At 42.8% G+C, this 21,075-nt stretch overlaps 1 protein-coding gene across 2 annotated transcripts in view; it reads right to left on the bottom strand.

Moving 5' to 3' along the window:
- Positions 1–21,075, bottom strand: part of stard4 (StAR related lipid transfer domain containing 4) — a 35,193-nt gene that overhangs the window by 13,680 nt on the left and 438 nt on the right. For both annotated transcript variants that reach the window (XM_080189026.1, XM_080189028.1), the window contains exons 2-4: positions 14,534–14,648; positions 12,401–12,450; positions 3,647–3,773 (exon numbers count right to left, since the gene is read on the bottom strand). In XM_080189026.1, the coding sequence (XP_080045152.1) occupies positions 3,647–3,773; positions 12,401–12,450; positions 14,534–14,648 (292 nt within the window). The remainder of the gene's footprint in view (positions 1–3,646; positions 3,774–12,400; positions 12,451–14,533; positions 14,649–21,075) is intronic.

Genomic DNA, 21,075 nt, shown 5'->3' with positions numbered 1-21,075 from the left:
ACTGTCAGCACATACAAACATATGAATTAGGAGCAGAAGTAAGCCATTCGGCCCTTCGAGCTGCTCCGATTCAATAAGATCATGGCTGATCTGATTGTAACGTCAATCCCACATTCTTGCCTATCCTGATAACCTTTCACCCTTCAATCAAGAATCTATCTAGATCTGCCTTAAAGATATTCAAAGACTCTGCTTTCACCCACTTTTGAAGTAGAGAGTTTCAGAAGTTCACAACCCTCAGAAAAAAATTCTCTTCATCTCTATCTTAAATGAGTGACCCCTTATTTTTTTTAAACAATGCCTCCTAGTTCCAGATCGCCAACAAGAGGAAAACTCCACCCTGTCAATGCCCTTCGGAATCTTAAAGGTTTTGATCAAGTTGCCTCTTCTAAGCTCTGGTGGATACAAACCCAACTTCTCCAACCTTTCCTTACAGGACAACCCTCTAATTCCTGGTATTTATCTAGTGAACATTCTCTGAACTGCTTCTTACACATTTACATATTTCCTTAAATAAGGAGACCAATACTCTATATAATACTCCAGGTCTGGTCTCACCAATGTCCTGTACAACTGAAGTACAACTTCCCTACTTTTGTCGTCAATTCCCCTCATAATAAATGATAACATTCTAGCTTTCCTAATTACTTGCTGCATCTGTATACTGATCTTTTGTGATTCATGCACTAGGACACCCAGATTCCTCTGTACCCCAAGCTCTATATTATCTCACCACTTCAACAATAAGCTATTTTATTCCTCCTGCCCAAATGGACAATTTCACATCTGCCTACATTATACTCAACTTGCCAGATTTTTGCCACTCACTTAATCCATATCCCTGGGTAACTCCTTATATCTTCTTTACAATTACTTTTTTTAACCAATCTTTATGGCATCAGCAAATTTAACAACAATATGTTCAGTGCCTTCATCCAAGACATTTAGTTATTTATATAAATGGTAATAAGTTGAAGCCCCACCATTGATTCATGTGGCACACAACTTGTCACATCCTACCAACCAGAAAGAGACCCATTTACATCAACTGTTCCCTGTTAACTAGCCAATATTCAATCCATATTACCCCCAACACCATGAGCTTTTATTTTCCACAAAAACCTTTGATGTGGTATCTTATCACATGCCCGACCCAAAATGCACCTCTAGCTTTAACTGGTGCAAGCCAGTTATAATATTGGCCTCTGCTCAGGTTTCCAGCCAATCAACTGTGTGGTGAGTGCTGACTGACACTGCAATCATGTAAAACAGCAGGCAGCAAGGACACAATAGTTGTGGGTTAATTACACACTCTCATTCCTGCATTAAATCTAGTCCCAGTTATTTTGTTTATGCTTGCACCAAGGTTGTAATGGGATCTGGAACTAAGCAGTTTGACAAAACCCAAACTGAGTACAAGTGAATTGCCTCAAAATAGCTCGGTCAATGGCAACAACTACCATCTGTTTACAGATAACTGAGATAAAATTACTGTTCTATCATATAGTAATTGGTTCAATTGGATTTTTCATCCTGCTTTTTTTAGGCAGAAAAAGCTCAGACAATTTTCCATTTTGTAAAATAGACACCAATAGCTGGAGTGGAACAGCTGACTGGAAGTGCACCTAGTTCTGGAGCATAAGTCTTCAGCCCTACAGCTGGGTTGTTTTGTACAACAACATTCGTAATTCCCCAGTCCCCTAGTTTCAAGACAATAGACAAACAAAATGGCCAAAGCTTAAGGTAAGTCCTTTCATCCTAGGCCTGCTGAGAAAGAATTCTATTTGCTCTGGTTGATCTGTGACAGAACAGTAGAGGTAACATACGATAGAGAGCTAAACAATTCTACAGCCAACACATAAGATCAAAGGTCTGAAGTCTTATCACATCCAGTTGTCAATATGGTGAAAAATTAAATATCTAATGGGAGGAATATGATCAACATTTGCATCCTTAACAATGCTGTAGTCCAAGACCCATGTGCGGAAGTTGAGCTTGAAGCATTTGCAACCATCTTCAGCCAGTGCAACAGGCATATATATGGACTATCACAAGGTATTTGATACACAGGCCTCAAAACAGATTTCTGTGAAAATAGAAGCATATCTTATTAAAAGGGGCATTGGTAACTTGGAAATGAAGTTGACTTCACGTACTTAATTTTAGCATTCAGCACTGTCAATTCAAATATAGCACAACCAAAAATTAGAGCTCTCTATACTTTGTCCAACAGAATCATTCTGCCCAAATGTATCAAATATTACATTTCTCTAATTCTGACATAAAACATCTTACTTCTGTCTTAAGGTTAGAGATAGATTTTTACTGTAGGTTCACAGGCACTAGAAACTGTTTGGGGACTGCCAAAAATAACCTTATAATTATGAAGTGCCTTTAAAGAAATACTAAAATCCCAAGGCTCTTTATAACAGTATTTTAAAGCAAAATTAGATATTGAGACACAAAGTACCACTCCTTGAGGCCTAAGCCTCAACTCTGCAATTTTCTCCCTAAATCTCTCCACCTCGCTTTACTTCTTTAAGATGCTCCCTCTTTGACAAAGCTTTTGGCCATCTGTCCGAATATTGTCCATACTTATTTCTTAGATGATTCTTACAGCACAACGGTGCAACTCACTGAGGCATTGAGTTCCTCAATGGAATAATTAACACCCATGTGAACTAATGGAACAGAAAGACTAGATCTCATTTTAACATCTCATTCAAAACTAGAGTCTCCAACCACCTAACACTATCAGTATTGCACTGGAGTGTCAACCTAGGTTATGTGCTCAATGAATAGTTATTAATGCTGTTTATTATAAGAACATAAGAAACAGGAGCAGGAGTAGGCCATCCAGCCCTTCGAGCCTGCCCCGCCATTCAATAAGATCATGGCTGATCTGTCGTGTCTCAGTTCCACATTCCTGTCCTCTCCCCATAACCCTTAATCCCCTCGCTTATCAAAAACCCATCAACCCGCGTCTTAAAAATATTTAGCGAGGCAGCCTCCACCACCTCAACAGGCAGAGAATTCCAGAGATTCACCACCCTTTGAGTGAAGAAGTTCCTCCTCAACTCCGTTCTAAACCACCCCCCCTTTATCTTGAGGCTGTGCCCCCAGTCCTACTGTCCTTTCTGAGCGGGAAGAGCCTCTCCACCTCTATCCTATCCATCCCATTCATCATCTTATACGTCTCAATGAGATCTCCCCTCATTCTTCTAAACTCTAACGAGTACAAGCCTAGTTTATTCAGCCTCTCCTCATAGCTCAACCCCCTCAACTCTAGTATCAGCCTAGTAAACCTCCTCTGCACTCCCTCCAAGGCCAAAATATCCTTGCGTAAGTGCGGCGACCAAAAGAAATTATTATTATCAAAGAAAAAGCTCAAATAAAAATTTAAATCTGCAATGAAAGATTTGTCCAGTTGATACGAGGAACTTAAAATTAAGCTAAGAGTTCTAAACAGAAACATGGAGAGAGTTTTTCTTTAAACTAGATATTGAAAAAAAGCACAAGATCCCACAGTATGGTGTGATTTTGCCTATATGTCGTGTTTCAGAGAAAAATCTCCCAGCAGATGCAGGAGTAAAATAGAAAAAAAATGAATGCAAGATATTTATCTCTATCCTGCAAATCATCTTACCTGTTCAAATTCCCCAATAATGTCCATGGAGGTCATTAGACTGTCCCAATCTAATCTATATGGACCAGGACGAATGTAATCCACGATCCTGTTTGGTACCTCCTTCACAATCCCTTGAGTTTTGTACCTGAAAATTACAAAGTCTTTGTTAAAAATCTGTACTTATGTTCTTCTATATGAAGATACTATTTATTTTCATAATGGAAAGATTACAATGCTTATTCCTATAACAATTGTGTTTTGAAAGAGCACAATCCTCCCCTTCATCCCATTTATTTATGTCCATTGCAATCTCCTGACTGCTTCCTCATAGTTTATCATGGCCCCCTCCTAACTTGATGTTAAACTTTGGTATTATTGCTTTTGTGCCTATGCCCAATCACTGGCATAAATTAAAATCTACCCTTACTGGTAATAACAAATCTCATGTGATTCCCCCCCTCAAAGAGCTTCTGAAAATCCATAAACCAAACACAGGAGATTTTCTGGACTTGTAACCAATGCCTTGGATCCCTTGGACAGCAAATACTTGAACATTCATCCAACTTTCCTCCTGGGAAGTGGCACTATAGGACCTGGGCAAACCATAGCCATGTGATTGAGAGAGGGAACTCTTTCAAACAGCTTTTCCTCAAAGCTTATCAGAAAAGCTGCCTGTCGAATGCATTCATGGTTTTGGACCTTGCATCCTTGAATTCCGCTCAGATCAGAGTAATATGAGGGAGGCAAGAGAGGGCCAAGAAGGCAGTCTCATCTTTCACTTTTAATCTCTTAAATCTGAAGATCTCCTGGCTGCAATTTTCTAACAGTAGCCAGAAGACTCTGTGCCCAATAAACAGGGCTGCGCTGCAGAGGTAGGAGCCTGCTAATGGCCTCTTGGATGTCCATTTTTGAGCTGCTAAGTTTGTTCTGAATCTATCCCATTTAGCACAGTGGTTGTACCACACAACACGTGGAAGATATTCTCGATATGAGGAGAGGACCTTGTCGCCACAAGAATTTGGTGGTGGTTACTCTTCCCAATAATATCTTGAACAGATGCATTTGGGAGGGAAGACTGATGAAGGTGAGGTCAAGTATGTTTTACCATTGTGTTGGTACTCTCACCACCTTGCACAGGCCCAGTCAAGCAGCCATTTCCTTCTTGGTCAGTAGTGAGTAAGGCAATCGAGGTGATGCCCACCACCTGAGTTCCCCATTCCAGTCACACCATTCTGATTTAGAATTAGATCATTATAACTCTATTGTTAATGAGCCAAAGTCCTGGAACTACCTCTCAGAGCACATGGATTGCAGTGACAGTAGGGTTGAGAAATGAATGCTGGCCTTGTTAAAATTCACAATTCATTAATGAATTAAAAAACTCCCAGGATACCTTCTGTGCCCTTTCTACCTCAGTTATTCTCCAGGTGGTGTTCAACATGAAGCAGTACATATTCACCAATTCAGGGGGGCAGTAACTTTTCGTAAGCAAGATTTCCCATACTGCTTTCTCCCCCAACCTCTCCCACCAATTGATTGGCCTGATAAAAACAATTTATCAGCAATAATATGCTGATGGTGGCTTTGACAAACTGAGAGTCAGACTTCTGTTTTTGGGCTGGGAAGGGTCCTAAAAAGGGGAACAGATTTTAGAGACTAGACAGTGAGTGCTATGATTTTAAGGGAATGCCCTTGATAAGCACAGGGCAACTCCCAAAACATGTCTTCCCTTCTCCTTGCTTGATAGAGCAGACGCAGCACGGTTTCGTTAGGGGGAAGTCGTGTCTGACAAATTTATTGGAGTTCTATGAGGATGTGTCTAGGGCAGTGGATAGAGGAGAGCCAGTGGATGTGGTCTTTCTTGATTTTCAGAAGGCGTTTGACAAGGTACCTCACAAGAGGTTACTGCAGAAGGTAAGGGGGCACAGAGTTGGGGGTAGGGTGTTAGCGTGGATAGAGGATTGGTTGTCAAATAGGAGGCAGAGAGTGGGGGTTAATGGGTGCTATTCGGATTGGCGGTTGGTGACTAGTGGAGTGCCCCAGGGGTCGGTGCTGGGGCCTCAGCTATTTACCATTTATATAGACGATCTGGAGGAGGGAACCGAGTGTATGGTGTCGAAATTTGCTGATGACACCAAGATTGGGGGAACGGCAAATTGCGCGGAGGGTGTGGAGAGTCTGCAGAAGGATCTAGATAGGCTGGGCGAATGGGCCAGGAACTGGCAAATGGAATTTAATGTTGGCAAGTGCGAGGTGGTCCACTTTGGTAGGAATAATGGTAGGAAGGACTATTACTTACGTGGTGAAAAACTGCAGCAGGTGACGGTGCAGAGGGACCTCGGGGTCCTTGTGCACAAGTCGCAAAAACCCAGCCTGCAGGTGCAGCAGGTGGTCAGGAAGGCTAATAGGATGCTGGCCTTCATAGCGAGGGGGATTGAATATAAAAGTAGGGAGGTCTTGCTGCGGCTGTATAGGGCATTGGTGAGGCCGCAGCTGGAGTACTGTGTGCAGTTTTGGTCGCCGTACTTACGCAAGGATATTTTGGCCTTAGAAGGAGTGCAGAGGAGGTTTACTAGGCTAATACCGGAGTTGAGGGGGTTGAGCTATGAGGAGAGGCTGAATAAACTAGGCTTGTACTCGTTAGAGTTTAGAAGAATGAGGGGAGGTCTCATTGAGACATATAAGACGATGAATGGGATGGATAGGATAGAGGTGGAGAGGCTCTTCCCGCTTAGAAAGGACAGTAGGACTAGGGGGCACAGCCTCAAGATAAAGGGGGGGCGGTTTAGAACGGAGTTGAGGAGGAACTTCTTCACACAAAGGGTGGTGAATCTCTGGAATTCTCTGCCTGTTGAGGTGGTGGAGGCTGCCTCGCTAAATATTTTTAAGATGCGGGTTGATGGGTTTTTGATAAGCGAGGGGATTAAGGGTTATGGGAGAGGGCGGGAATGTGGAACTGAGCCACGACAGATCAGCCATGATCTTATTGAATGGCGGGGCAGGCTCGAAGGGCTAGATGGCCTACTCCTGCTCCTATTTCTCATGTTATGTTGAAAAGGCAGGAAGGAACAACTTGGGTGAAAAAAAATGGCTTCCCACTACCACCCACCTCTGCTGCCCAGCATATTATAGAAGTAAAGGAGAATGAATGGGCAATAATTGATCACTTAAGGGGCTTGGGGAGGATGAGCTGTTGGGCATCTTACCCTGCACATCAGAAACTGCTCATGTATCTGGCACCTCATGGGACAGGAGGATACCCACTTCCTTTGGCAGTGAAGGTCATAGCAGCCCTCAACTTTTATGTCACCAGATCCTTCCAGGCCTCCAGCAGAGACCTCTGTGGCATCTCATAGTCCTCTGTGCACAAGTGCATCCATGATGTGACAGACGCCCTGAATACCCAATCAATTATTACATGGACCAGGCCCAAACGGATGCTGGGTTGCAGGCTTTGCTGACATTGCTGAGATGCCCCTATGTGCAGGGAACAAGACGCATGTCACCCTGCTGGCACTGCACAATCAAGGGGTATCCTTAATTAATCAAATGGGGCTCCACTCACTCAATGTTCAGATACTGTGAGACCATCTTCTGAATATCATGCATGTGTGTTAATGCTACACAGGCAGCAGGCACAATAGCTTCATCCTGCAGGACTCGGACATAAGAACATAAGAACATAAGAACATAAGAAATAGGAGCAGGAGTAGGCCATCTGGCCCTTCGAGCCTGCCCCGCCATTCAATAAGATCATGGCTGATCTGTCGTGGCTCAGTTCCACTTTCCCGCCCTCTCCCCATAACCCTTAATCCCCTCTCTTATCAAAAACCCATCAACCCGCTTCTTAAAAATATTTAGCGAGGCAGCCTCCACCACTTCAACGGGCAGAGAATTCCAGAGATTCACCACCCTTTGAGTGAAGAAGTTCCTCCTCAACTCCGTTCTGAACTGCCCCCCCTTTATCTTGAGGCTGTGCCCCCTAGTCCTACTGTCTTTTTTGAGCGGGAAGAGTCTTTCCACCTCTATCCTATCCATCCCATTCATCATCTTATACGTCTCAATGAGATCTCCCCTCATTCTTCTAAACTCTAACGAGTACAAGCCTAGTTTATTCAGCCTCTCCTCATAGCTCAACCCCCTCAACTCCGGTATCAGCCTAGTAAACCTCCTCTGCACTCCCTCCAAGGCCAAAATATCCTTGCGCAGGTGCGGCGCCCAAAACTGCACACAGTACTCCAGCTGCGGCCTCACCAATGCCCTATACAGCTGCAGCAAGACCTCCCTACTTTTATATTCAATAGTTTTTGAGGACTGCAGTGGACTGCTGAGATGGCTCGTGGGGGACGAGCGCTATCTACTGTAGTCTTGGTTGATGTCACCAGTGTGGAGACCTTACAGCAATGCGGATACCTGGCTCGCTAAAGTGAGGCCCACACTGCCACCCGGTCCATCCTCAAGCGCTGCATCGGGCTCCTGAAAATGCGGCTCTGGACCCCTCTGTACAGCCCTCCAGTACAGCTCCCTGAGGACCTCCCGTATTATTGTAGCCTGCTGTGCACTCCACAATCTGGCACAGCAGCAGGGAGACATCCTGGAGGAGGAGGATTAGGCAGACACCCCTGAGGAGGAAACGACCCAGGAGGAAACGACCCAGGAGGATATGGAGGATGAAGGACAGGTGGCTGCAAGGGTCCAGCAGGGCAGGACAGCAAGGAAGGTCCTCATCATTGCAAGCTTCTCAACTAGGAAATGCAGTGTCCCGTAGCTCCAACCTCCATAACCGCCACCCTGGTTTCCCATCATTGTCCACACTCTCTGCCATGGATCCCATTAAAAAGTCTGACAACACCAGGTTTTAGTCCAACCTATTTATTTGATAATATACTCGCAAGCTTTCGGGTTAGCCCCTTCATCAGGTGACCTGACGAAGGGGCTAACCCGAAAGCTTGCGAGTATATTATCAAATAAATAGGTTGGACTAAAACCTGGTGTTGTCAGACTTTTTACTGTGTTTACGCCAGTCCAACACCGGCATACCCACATCATGGATCCCACTGACATCACATCATGGTAATGGGCCTGGGTTGGCTATGTAAGTGAGTTACCAGTCCAGGCAGGAGGGTGATGACAACTCGCTATGCAGCACACTGTGGTGCAACAATGTCTGACTCCTACCTGTTCTCCAATTGCACACTGGCTGTCACTGTGGCCTTACATGGCACCTACTGCTGGGACTCCTTGGGGGTGCTGGCGAAACTGGAGCAGAGGAGCCAAGACTGCTGAGTCCCCCGGTGACCTTGTGACCCATGTGGTGTTTACAGATGTGCACATGGAGTACCACGAGTGTCAGGGATCTGACACAAGTGATGGGAACTGGGAATCGCTGATTCAGTGGGCTGAAGAGCCTCTCTCACACAGCATGACACTCTGAGCCTCTATGCATATAGTCAGGAATGGTTTTCACCGTGGGAAATGGATCACAGACAGATTAGTCACAGCAAAGGGGCGCAATAACATTTATTAGCGAGTTCATAGATTGACAATTACCAAGACCTAACTCGTGCATGACTTCATCCGTGCCCTCTTGATGACCCTACAACTTCTTAACACTGCGTGGCCCACTGTTAAGTCTTGGTGTCAATTCAGAGGCAGGCAGCTGTCATTCTTCCTCCTCACTCTGGGGCCTGTGATGTCCTTGGCAGGCATCCCTTAGGGGGCTGGGATCTGGAGGGCCCCAGCGAGATTTATTTCTCACAGATGTAACCTTGCCATCGTGATCAGCCCATGAGGTGGACCTGTGTCAGGAAGGGGGGGGGGTGAAGCTGGGGTCTCCTGGATGGAAGGCCCCAACATGGGATGCAGCACTTCCTCCTCCCTCGGGGTGTTTGTTGGCCCCTGGGACATTCCTTGTGTCAGATCCCTGACAGCTGTGGTACTCCATGTGCACATCCGAAAACACCATTCGTAAATGTAGTTGTGGAGAACATTGGGTTACAGGGTTGTAAACTGGATAGTATTGCAGTAAATAAGGAGGATGCGCTAGATATTCTTGAGGGTTTGAAAATAGATAAGTCCCCTGGGCCGGACGGGGTTTACCCTAAGATTCTCTGAGAGGCAAGAGAGGCGACTGCAGAGCCTCTGGCTCTGATCTTCAGGTCGTCGTTGGTCACAGGTATAGTGCCAGAAGACTGGAGGATAGCGAATGTTGTCCCATTGTTTAAGAAGGGGCATAGAGACTTCCCCGGGAATTATAGACCGGTGAGTCTTACTTCTGTTGTGGGCAAAGTATTAGAAAAAATTATTAGGGATAGGATTTATAGTTATTTAGAGAGTAATGATTTGATTGGGGATAGTCAGCACGGTTTTGTGAAGGGTAGGTCGTGCCTTACTAACCTTATTGGTCACTTTTTCAAAAAACTCAAAGAGGTGGATGGGGGTAAGGCAGTTGACGTGGTATATATGGACTTTAGTAAGGCGTTTGATAAGGTTCACCATGGAAGGCTTCTGCAGAAAATGCAGATGTATGGGATTGAGGGTGACTTAGTTAATTGGATCAGGAATTGGCTAGCTGATAGAAGACAGAGGGTGGTGGTTGATGGAAAGTATTCGTCATGGAGTTCGGTTACAAGTGGTGTGCCTCAGGGATCTGTTTTGGGGCCACTGCTGTTTATAATTTTTATAAATGATCTGGATGAGGGTATAGAAGGATGGATTAGTAAATTTGCTGATGACACCAAAGTCGGAGGAGTGGTAGATAGTGAAGAGGGGTATCATAGTTTACAGAGAGACTTGGACAAGTTGCAGAGCTGGGCCGAGAGGTGGCGGATGGAGTTTAATGCGGAAAAGTGTGAGGTAATTCACTTTGGCAGGAATAACAGATGTGTAGAGTACAGGGCTAACGGTAGGACTCTGAATAGTGTTGACGAACAGAGGGATCTAGGTGTATATGTGCATAGATCCCTGAAAGTTGGAAATCAAGTCGATAAGGTTGTTAGGAAGGCATACGGTGTCTTGGCGTTTATTGGTAGGGGGATGGAACTTAGGAGCCGCAACGTCACGTTGCAACTGTACAAAACTCTGGTGCGGCCGCACTTGGAGTATTGTGTACAGTTCTGGTCCCCACATTATAGGAAGGATGCGGAGGCATTGGAGAGGGTGCAGAGGAGGTTTATCAGGGTGTTGCCTGGCATGGAGGGAAGGTTCTATGAGGAGAGACTGAGGGATTTGGGGTTGTTTTCGTTGGAAAGAAGGCGGCTAAGAGGAGACCTTATTGAAACATACAAGATGATTAGAGGTTTAGATAGGGTGGACAGTGATAGCCTTTTTCCTCGGATGGAGAAAGCTAGCATGAGGGGACATAGCTTTAAATTAAGGGGTGGTAGTTGTAGGACGGATGTCAGAGGTAGGTTCTTTACCCAGAGGGTGGTGGGGGAATGGAATGCCCTGCCTGCTGCAGTTGTAGATGCACCTAGTTTGGGGGCGTTTAAGAGGTCCATGGATAGGTTTATGGATAGAAAGGGATTGGTTTAGGTTAGAGGGTCATTGCTTTTTCTTAATTGGTCGGCGCAACATCGTGGGCCAAAGGGCCTGTTCTGCGCTGTAACGTTCTACGTTCTATCACAAGGAATGAGTTCTAGAGGCCTCTGCATCACCCAGCTCTGCCCGTCTTGGAAACCCAAATGTATTTGCACCATGGTGTGTAAGCCCTCAGCTATGGCCCTGTGCGTTTGGACTAAGCTCTGGATCTCCTGAGCAATAGCCCTCTAAGACTGTGTCATGCTCTGGATGCCCTCATCAATAGACCTCTGAGGCTGGCCCAAGCTGTGGAGCCACTCAGCAAGTGCCCTCTGTGACTAGGCCACGCTCTCAAAGCCTGTAGCAAAGGGCCACTGTGTCTCCAACATGCTCCCACAGCCATCAGTCATGGTTCTCTGAGACTTGGCCACCACTTCCTACCCCAGGATCTCCACCCTTATCGCATTGGTCAAGATGTTACACAATGCCAGTACCACCTCCTATGACTGAAGGCTGTGAGACTCCTTCAAACAGGATGTTGGCGGTGGGGGGGAGGGAGGGGGGGGGGGGCGGGGGGGAGAGCCTGTGCCAGAGAGGTTGGACCTAGGGGTTTGGGTGCTGGAAGGCCACACGGTATCAGAGAGTGGATCAACATGGACACTCCAGGTTCAACAGACAGGACTGATGGCAGGAAGGATGGCCACTCATCCTTGCTACCTGAACTGAGTCGTTCATTTTCTTTCTGCACTAGCCACCAGTCCCACATGTCAGTGCATGGGCACGAACTGCCTCCTCTGTCACCGCTTCCCAGGCTGCACTGCCAGTCCAACCGTTGGGCTGCCAACCATCTCGGGGGAAGAAAACGGCCCTTGTCTCCTCCATGCAGCCGTCCCAACTCTCCTTCAGTGGACCGTGGAGCTGCTCTATGAGGTGCCATCTTCCTGGCATTACTGACTATGAATGCATCATTGTGTTTAAGTGCAGCTCCCCCTTGTTAACAGTGCTCAGCTACAGCCATTTTGGCGCAAGTCACATGCCTGGTGCATTCATGATGATATGATTCGCATGGAGGCTCTTTTATTGCACTCTGTGTCGAAAGACTGCAATGTGGAGCGCACCCAACAGACCTGCTTGGAACACCTCTGTTTTTTCGCTGATATGAACTTAGAAATTTTTTGAGAAAATTCTGCCCACTATCTTTTATATTTCTCACATTATTGCTGTCAACGGTTGGGTTATTTTATAAATACTTACAGAAATCCCCCAAACTCTTCTGAAGGTTTTCTCCAAACAGTTACGTCTTTCTACAAAGTCACATAATGAAATGTCATACAGAGAAATAAAATAGTAAAAATACATTTTGTTAAATAATTTATTTGTTACAAATGGAGCAGCTTTCAAAATGCTCCAGAATTGCTAAACTGTCACCTAAAATTAAACAAACAATAGAGACAGGCCAAGGAAGGTCACTTCTCTCTCTAATTTACCATAATGTGGAGATGCCGGCATTGGACTGGGGTGGGCACGGTAAGAAGTCTCACAACATCAGGTTAAAGTCCAAAGGTTTATTTGGTATCACGAGCTTTCAGAGTGCTGCTCCTCAGATCACTCACCTGATGAAGGACCAGCACTCTGAAAGCTCATGATACCAAATAAACCTGTTAGATTTTAACCTGCACTTAAATAAATACACTATCTGTATCGAGATAAAGTTTGTTGATGGTATCAAATTGGGAGGAATAGCAACAGTTAAAGAAGCCAGGAACAAACAAGACTTTGTAATTAAGAAAACAGATAGATATTAATATGTAAAAGGAAAGACTTGCATTTACATAGTGCTTTCACAACCGTAGGACATCCTACAGTGCTTTAAAACATCCAATAAAGTATTTTTGAAGTATAGTCACTGTTGTAAGAAACACAGCAGCTAATGTGTACAGCAATTGCCCATGAACAGCAATAACGCCAGACACCATCTTTTGAGATGTTGCTCAAGGGATAAATATCGACTACGACATAGGGACAACTCATCTGCTCTTCTTTAACGTAGTACCATGGAGTCTTTCTCATTCACCAGGGAGGGAAGATGGGGCTTTGTTTTAACATCCCAGCTGAAAGGTGACACCTATAACAATGCAGCACTTCTCGGTACTGCACTGGGCTGTCAGCCTCGATTGTCATGCTTAAGCCCTAGAGTAGCAATTGAACCCACAACTTTCTGACAACTGCTAACACATGTAACATGTATATTCCTGGTCCTTGAATATGGAGAGATACAATTCGCAAATGATTACATGAGCTACCTTCATTGTCATCCTTGGTGGTAGGAAGCAGAAACATGTATGGCAATTTATTTCAGAAGCAAATATTGGAACATACCATAAGTGCTAAAGTTATCAATCAATGCACTGGACAAAAGGAGGGATCCAGGTGTGCTGGTGCTTAAAAATCGATGGACAGGTGAAAAAGCAAATAAAGTTACTTGAGTTATATAGAGAGGGACTGAATACAAAAGAATGATCAGAAATTACTATACAATTTGCTTGTTAAGGACACATCTGAAATGTGTGCACAGTTCGGGGCTTCTCATTATAAAACGACTATAACAACCTTTAGAAAAGTGTAACTCAGATTTACCAAGATGATTTTTATGGGAACTCAGGTATGAGAGAAGGCTAGAGACTCAAAAGCTTTACTCTTAAACCAAGAAGTTTAATATTGGATCTTACAGATGTCCCAAATGCTAAACAATATAGATGAATAATTTCCATTGCAAACCAAACCAAAACATGAGGCAATGATCTCAAAAATGAATTGGATTCTTGAGGAAAGAATAATCAGGATGTAGAGTGGTTAACTGATGCTCAATTACAAAATAATGTTTATGCTCACTCCTGGTAGAGTGATTTTTCAATGACTATAGTCCACCAAGGTGCAATGGCCACTCCAGGAACGAAGTGTTCGCTAATTTTTCTGGATTTGACATATTAGCAAATTGGTTAGAAAACAAATCACAAGAAAGGAAGAACTGATCTGATTGGAGCCATGAGATTTGCCATCAAGTCAATTACTGGCCATTATAAGACAGTGCAAGTAGTAGAGGCATGACTGTAAAGGGAGAAGGTATCTCAGGTTGTCATCAGCCAGTCCCTCACATGGGGGACAAAAAAAAGGAAAAAATATTTTAAAATTGCACCATACAGTTTCTCCCCTCATCCACACACACACACACGTACAAATCCTATCCTTGTAATCAAAAAGCATGAAAAATATTGGTAAGAATTAGCATCAGCAAGGACCTCATAAGAAAAGTGAAAAAGACAGTAAAATATTTGGAACACTGTGCCTACTATAAAAATGTTAAGGGCCAGTTTATGAGATACTTACTGTTTTCTTTCCAACTCTCCATTCATCTTCTCCACTGCAGTAGTATTTAATAAGCGTGTTTTCAAGTTCTGCAGCCAATCTTTGTGCATCAGGTAAAGTTTCCATTTCCACTAAACTGCAACATTGAAAGAGGGGAAAAAAAAGATCAGGCAGCTTCCCTGAAGAGTTAAAGTGATTTAACTGAATGTTTTTAGACAACATTTGAGAGCTGTATTTATTAATGAAGCATCAATGCATAGTGCAAAATTCTGCAGGACAAAGTGCAGATTTAAAGTATACCCCAAATAAATTTTACTATAATTTAAACCCATTCTCAGTTCCCTTATGCTGTACATAACAACTTTTGGTATTGATTGCAAGGCTGTAACTGACAACAAACAATCTTGTTGTAAAAAAAGGGGAATTCTTCAAAATAATCCCGCTCAAGTAGTTCATGGGCAATGACAGTAAATTAGGAAAAACTTTTGTGGTAGAGACCATTGCAGCCTCAATGTTATGACAAGGATTTCCCTTCCCACACTCTCATGAAGCCCCCACTGGCTGCCCTTCCCATTTGAAAACCACAATGAACATAGGCTATGAGTCCTCAGGAGAGTCCCCGTCCACACATAATACAACCCGGCTTTCCAAGTCTGCTATGTAGAAAGAAGTGTTGGGCCCCATGAAGCAACAGTAGAAGTCTTTAGGTGCCCCATAAAACATGAATTTATAGTTGCCCCTCCTGCTTGATCTCAGTCAAGATCCTCAGTCGAAATCTTGAAGCTATTTGCAGGACACTAGTGCCCTTTAAAAAGGCCCCTTGCAGCATCAATGAGATTTTCTGCTCTCATACCGTCAAAACTCCTTGTTGCCAGCAGTGCTCTGCTTGAATAAGCCATGAATACTGATGGAAGAAAAATAAGCAGTGGGTCTGGAGAGACAGGTAGAAGTCAGGCCCCAGAGAGGGCAATATGTTTTGAAAGGCATAAAACTCAATCTGCAAATTCAGCGTTCAAATCATCTGCCCACTGAGAAAAGAAACTGTTTCATCCACCATATTTTCTTGCCCTTAACATCAAAATATCATCTTTGGAATTTCTGACAATATTGTTACTGAATTACAATATTTATTTGACAAAATTCAATTTAATGTATTCACATTTTGAGCTTCCTACTCTATTCACCAGCAGATAAAAATTGTTTAAAGTGCAATTTTCCATTAGAACCTAAATAGGATCAGAATTTGTACATCCCATTTGGTATTACTTAAGAATATAAATGATCACTTATTTACTTATCTTAGACAAGTAAAATATAGAAGTAAAAGTGTTTCAAGTTAATACTAAACTTAGATCAAAAGCAGCCGAGCACAACACAGACATTGAACATATTGTGCCGAGTAATGAGTTGTTTTTAAACCAATCATTTCTATATCGAGGAATCTCTTGATGTTTCCCCTAGGATTATCTGTGATTTTCCAAAATAAAGCAGGTTTACCATGAGTACAAAGCAAAACATACCACAAACAACACCCCAAGCTTATTTTCAGAAGGCTATCACTATTATAATAAAGGTTTCGAATGATTTTGAGCAAAGTCTACTACCTATAGCTGATGAAAGTAATTTTCAGGGCAATTTTATCCTTCCCAGTAACAGAGTGGGAAAACAGTTCAAAATAAATTGGGGAAGAAATTGCAAAATAAATGAACGTACCAATGTGAGTTAATCTCTGGGGAGCCAAAGTGAGGAACCAACCTTTTGTGGCACTTTGATCCAAATAATTGGGTTATGCGGATAGATTCACCCAAGTAATATTTAACTAGCAGCAAAAAATCTACCCTTATCATTACATGGATGTTGAAATCTCATTTACACCATCAATGTTTTTGCCCTATTCATGGCAAGCTTATTGTTGATCAAATGACATCCAAGGAGCAATGGTGATTGAACAATGATGCAACTCACCAGAAATGTAGTAAATGTGACTTTACAGAATTAATTAACTGCAGAAGAACACCGGCTATCAAGGTTTGACAATAATTCAGCTAACAGTGATGATTTTGAATTGGAAGAGCACTGAAGACTTAGTATTAAAATTTACAGTTAGTTCCCTCAATTGGGAACATTTAGCTCATGCAAAAACACGTTTCACAAATGGAGGCAAGTTTAGAAACATATACTACTTAATTGTGGTCTTTGGAAAATTAATGTTAAATCTTCATTTCTTTCCATAAGTTTCTCAGTCATTATGAAAGCATTTGTCAAGGATCCAGCTAGAATGTCAACATTACCCATACATCCTCAACACATTTACTACTTTTTGGCCTCCACTTACCCTTATCTTTGGTATTTCTGCTTCCTAAAATCTCACTCATGTTGTGGGTGATGATAAAATTGAACAATGTCAATAGAAGATACAGTTCTAACAAATCCCTGAAATCCCTGATTAACACCTCTTAGAATCATAGAGGTTTACAGCATGGGAACAGGCCTTTCCGCCCAACTTGTTCATGCCACCTATTTTTTAAAACCACTAAGCTGATCCCAATTGCCCACGTTTGTCCCATATCCCTCTATACCCATCTTACCTATTTAATTATCTAAATGCTTTTTAAAAGACAAAATTGTACTCGCTTCTACTACTACCTCTGGCAGTTCATTCCAGACAATCACCACCCTCTGTGTGAAAAAAATTGCCTTTCTGGACCCTTTTGTGTCTGTCCCCTTTACCTTAAACCTATGCCCTCTAATTTTAGACTCTTCTATCTTTGGAAAAGATGTTGACTATCTATCTTGTCTATGCCCCTCATTATTGTATAGATCTATTTAAGATTACCCCTAAGCTTCCTAAGCTCCAAAAAGAATCCCAGTCTATTTAGCTTCTCCCTTTAATTCAAGCCATCAAGTCCTGGTAGCATCCTAGAAAATCTTTTTTGCATTCTTTCTAGTTTAATGAAATCCTTTTAATAACAGGGTGACCCCCAGAACTGTACATAGTATTCAAAGTGTGGCCTTACCAATGTCCTGTACAATTTCAACAAGCTTCCGTTTTCAATGACAAATTTTTGAACAGTAAAGAAATTAAGGGTTATGGTGAGTGGGCGGGTAAGTGGAGCTGAGTCCATGAAAAGAACAATCATGATCTTATTGAATGACGGAGCAGGCTCGAGGGGCCAGATGGCCTATTCCTGCTTCTAGTTTTTATGTTCTGACCAATGAAACCAAGCATGTCAAATGTCTTCTTCACCACCCTGTCCACTATTGACTCCACTTTCAGGGAGCTATGAACCTATACCCCTGGATCTCTTTGTTCTCTAACTCTCCCCAACACCCTACCATTAACTGAGTAAGTCCTGCCCTGGTTCGATCTACCAAAATGCATCACTGGACATTTATCTAAATTAAACTCCATTTGCCATTCATTAGCCTACTGGCCCAATTGTCAAGATCCCGTTGCAATCCTAGATAACTTTCTTCACTGTCCACTATGCCACCAATCTTGGTGTCATCTGCAAACTTACTAACCATGCCTCCTAAATTCTCATCTAAATCATTAATATGACAAATAACAGTGGATTTAACCTTATGCAATAACCTACCATGCGGTATTTTGTCAAAGATCTTGCTAACATCCATGTAGACAATATCGACTGCACTACTCTCATCTACCTTCTTGGTTAGCCCTTCAAAAAACTCAACCAAATTCATTAGATATGATTTACCACTCACAAAGCTATGCTAACTGTCCCTAATCAGTCCTTGCCTCTCTAAATGCCTACAGATCCTGTCTCCCAGAATATCTTCTTACAAATTACCCACTACAGATGATAGGCTCACCGGCCTGTAGTTCCCAAGCTTTTTCCTGCAGCCCTTAAACATAGGCACATTTACCAGCCTCCAATCTCCAGGCACTTCACCTGTGGCTGTCGATGATTTAAACATATCTGCTAGGGGACCCACAATTTCCTTCCTAGTCTCCCACAACATCCTGGGATACACTTCATCAGGTCCCAGGGATTTATCTACCTCCACGCACTTTAAGACTTCCAGGGTCTCTTTCTCTGAAATATGTACACTCGACGCCTTTCTCAACAGTAATTACTGATGAGAAATATTAATTTAGGATCTCACCTAACTCTTGTGAATCTTGTGAATCCCAAGGCCTCAGTATCCTGAGTCATCCAGGGTTCCCTACTTCTACCAGCCTTGCCCTTCCCTCTAAAAGGAATGTGCTTACCCTGAGCCCTGGTTAACACACTTTTGAAAGCCTCCCATTTACCAGCCATCCCTTTGGCTGCCAACAGATGACCTTGTTCTTCTTTAAGAGGCTCTACTCTCTCCCTGGTTAGTCTTTTACACTTTATGTATTTGTAGAAGTTCTTTGGATTCCCCTTTGCCTTATCTGCCAAAGCAATCTTGTATCCCCTTTTTGCCCTCCTGATTTCTCTCTTAACTCTACTTTGACGCCTTCTGTACTCTTCAACAGATCCACTTGATCCCAGCTGCCTATGCATGTCATATGCCTCGTTCTTCTTCCTGACCAGGGCCTCAATATCCTGAGTCATCCAGGGTTCCCTACTTCTACCAGCCTTGCCCTTCCCTCTAAAAGGAATATGCTTACCCTGAGCCCTATTTAACACACTTTTGAAAGCCTCCCATTTACCAGCCATCCCTTTGGCTGCCAAAAGACTCCCCCAATCAACTTCTGAAAGTTCCTGTCTAACTTTTGGGCCAGAGTATGGAATTATAGTCACTGGTCCCAAACTGATCTCTCACTAACACTTCTGTCATCTATCCTTCCTTATTTCCCAAGAGGAAGTCAAGTTTTGCCCCCTCTCTATACAGGCCATCCACATACTGAATGAGAAGTTCCTCCTGAATACACTCAACAAATCTTTCTCCGTTCAAGCCCCTAATACTATGGCTGTTCCAGTCAATGTTTGGAAAGTTAAAGTCCCCTACTATTACCATCCTATTTTTCTTGGCATTATCAGTAATCTCCTTACATATTTATTCCTCAATTTCCCACTATTTGGGGGCCAATATTACAATCCTATCAAAGTGATTTCTCCCTTCTTATTTTCTCAGTTCTACACATAAAAACTCATTGGGCAAACCCTCAGAAATATCCCCTCTTAATACTGCCATGTTTTCCCTAATCAAAAACGCAACTCCCCCTCCTCTCTTACCTCTTGTTCTATCTTTTCTATAGCATCTGTACCCTGGAACATTGAGCTGCCAGTCCTGTCCCTTCCTTAGCCATGTTTCAGTAATATCCCAGTCCCATGTACCCATCCACGCCCTGAGTTAATCTGCCTTGCCCGTCAGGCCTCTTGAAATAAATGCAGTTTAATCTGGACTTCCCTTATTCTCTGCGCTGCTTTTGCCTGACCTATCTAGTACTAGGATTACTGACACAGCCTTTACTATTTAATGCACTCTCTTTAACTTCCGTGCTGTCTTCAAGATTTTTCCTTAACTATCTTTGCTTCTTGTTCCACTATTTACTTCACTTTCCTTTTGCCACATTACCTATTTTTATCATTTAGTATCTCCTGCAATCCAACGTATCCAGATCTTCTCCTCTGTTCCTTCTCATTTCTTTTTCTTTGTCTTCTTCTGTACATTGTCATAAACTCAAATCTTTAAATCAACTCCAGCACTAATGAAAGGTCACTGACTTGAACTCTAACTGTTTTGCTTTGCTTTGCTGATTGACCTGTTGAATATTACCAAAATTTTCTACTTTAGTTTTGAATTATTCTGATATCTTTCCTTAGATTTTTTTTATTTTTAAAAAATACATAAGGATGAAAGGAGCTTATAGAAACAGACTATGCTATAGTTATAAATATTTTAATAAGCAATAAAACCCCACATTCTGGGCATTGGCTTTGTGGCTTTAAGGATGGAATAAATAAAAAAAACAAACAAGACACAACTGTCACAAGCTAAAATAAAAATAAAAAGTGCTGCAAATACTCAGCAGGACAGGCAGCATCTATGGAGAGAGAAACAGTTATTATTTCAGGTCAATGACATTTCATCACAAAGAACTGGGAAAAATTAGAGATGTAATAACTTTTGGGCAAGAGGTGAGTGGGTCAAGGACAAAAGGAAGATATGTGATAGGGTAAAAGATAGGAAAGATTGAATGAGGGAAGAGTTTAGTCTGACAGACCAAAGGGAATGATAATGGAACAAGTAACAGAAACAAAAGGGTTGTGCTGCTGACTGAAAGCAAATGTAGGAGAAAAAGCGAACCCCTTATTTAAGACGTATTACATTTCTAACTTTCCCCAGTTCTGATGAGATTAACTTGGTGCCTCTCCAGAGATGTCAGTATTTACAGCATCTTCTGTTTTTATTTCAGATTTCCAGCACCTGCAGTATTTTATCTTCCGCTCGCATTAAATTGAAGATTTAACGTTTGTACAACCACTCCCTCCAAAATGCCTCTTTGCGCCAGAAACAACCTCCTGAACAGTAGACGAGGAGCAGTCAAAGACATTCCAGAATTGAGCAGAGAATGACACCATCAATTTACCCATAAACAAATCAAA

Source organism: Carcharhinus amblyrhynchos, chromosome 5, assembly GCF_965287045.1.
Source record: "Carcharhinus amblyrhynchos chromosome 5, sCarAmb.v2.hapA, whole genome shotgun sequence".
In the NCBI taxonomy this organism is placed as follows: domain Eukaryota; kingdom Metazoa; phylum Chordata; class Chondrichthyes; order Carcharhiniformes; family Carcharhinidae; genus Carcharhinus; species Carcharhinus amblyrhynchos.
The sequence above is the reverse complement of the archived record's forward strand: the minus strand, read 5'-3'. Positions and strand labels throughout refer to the sequence as shown.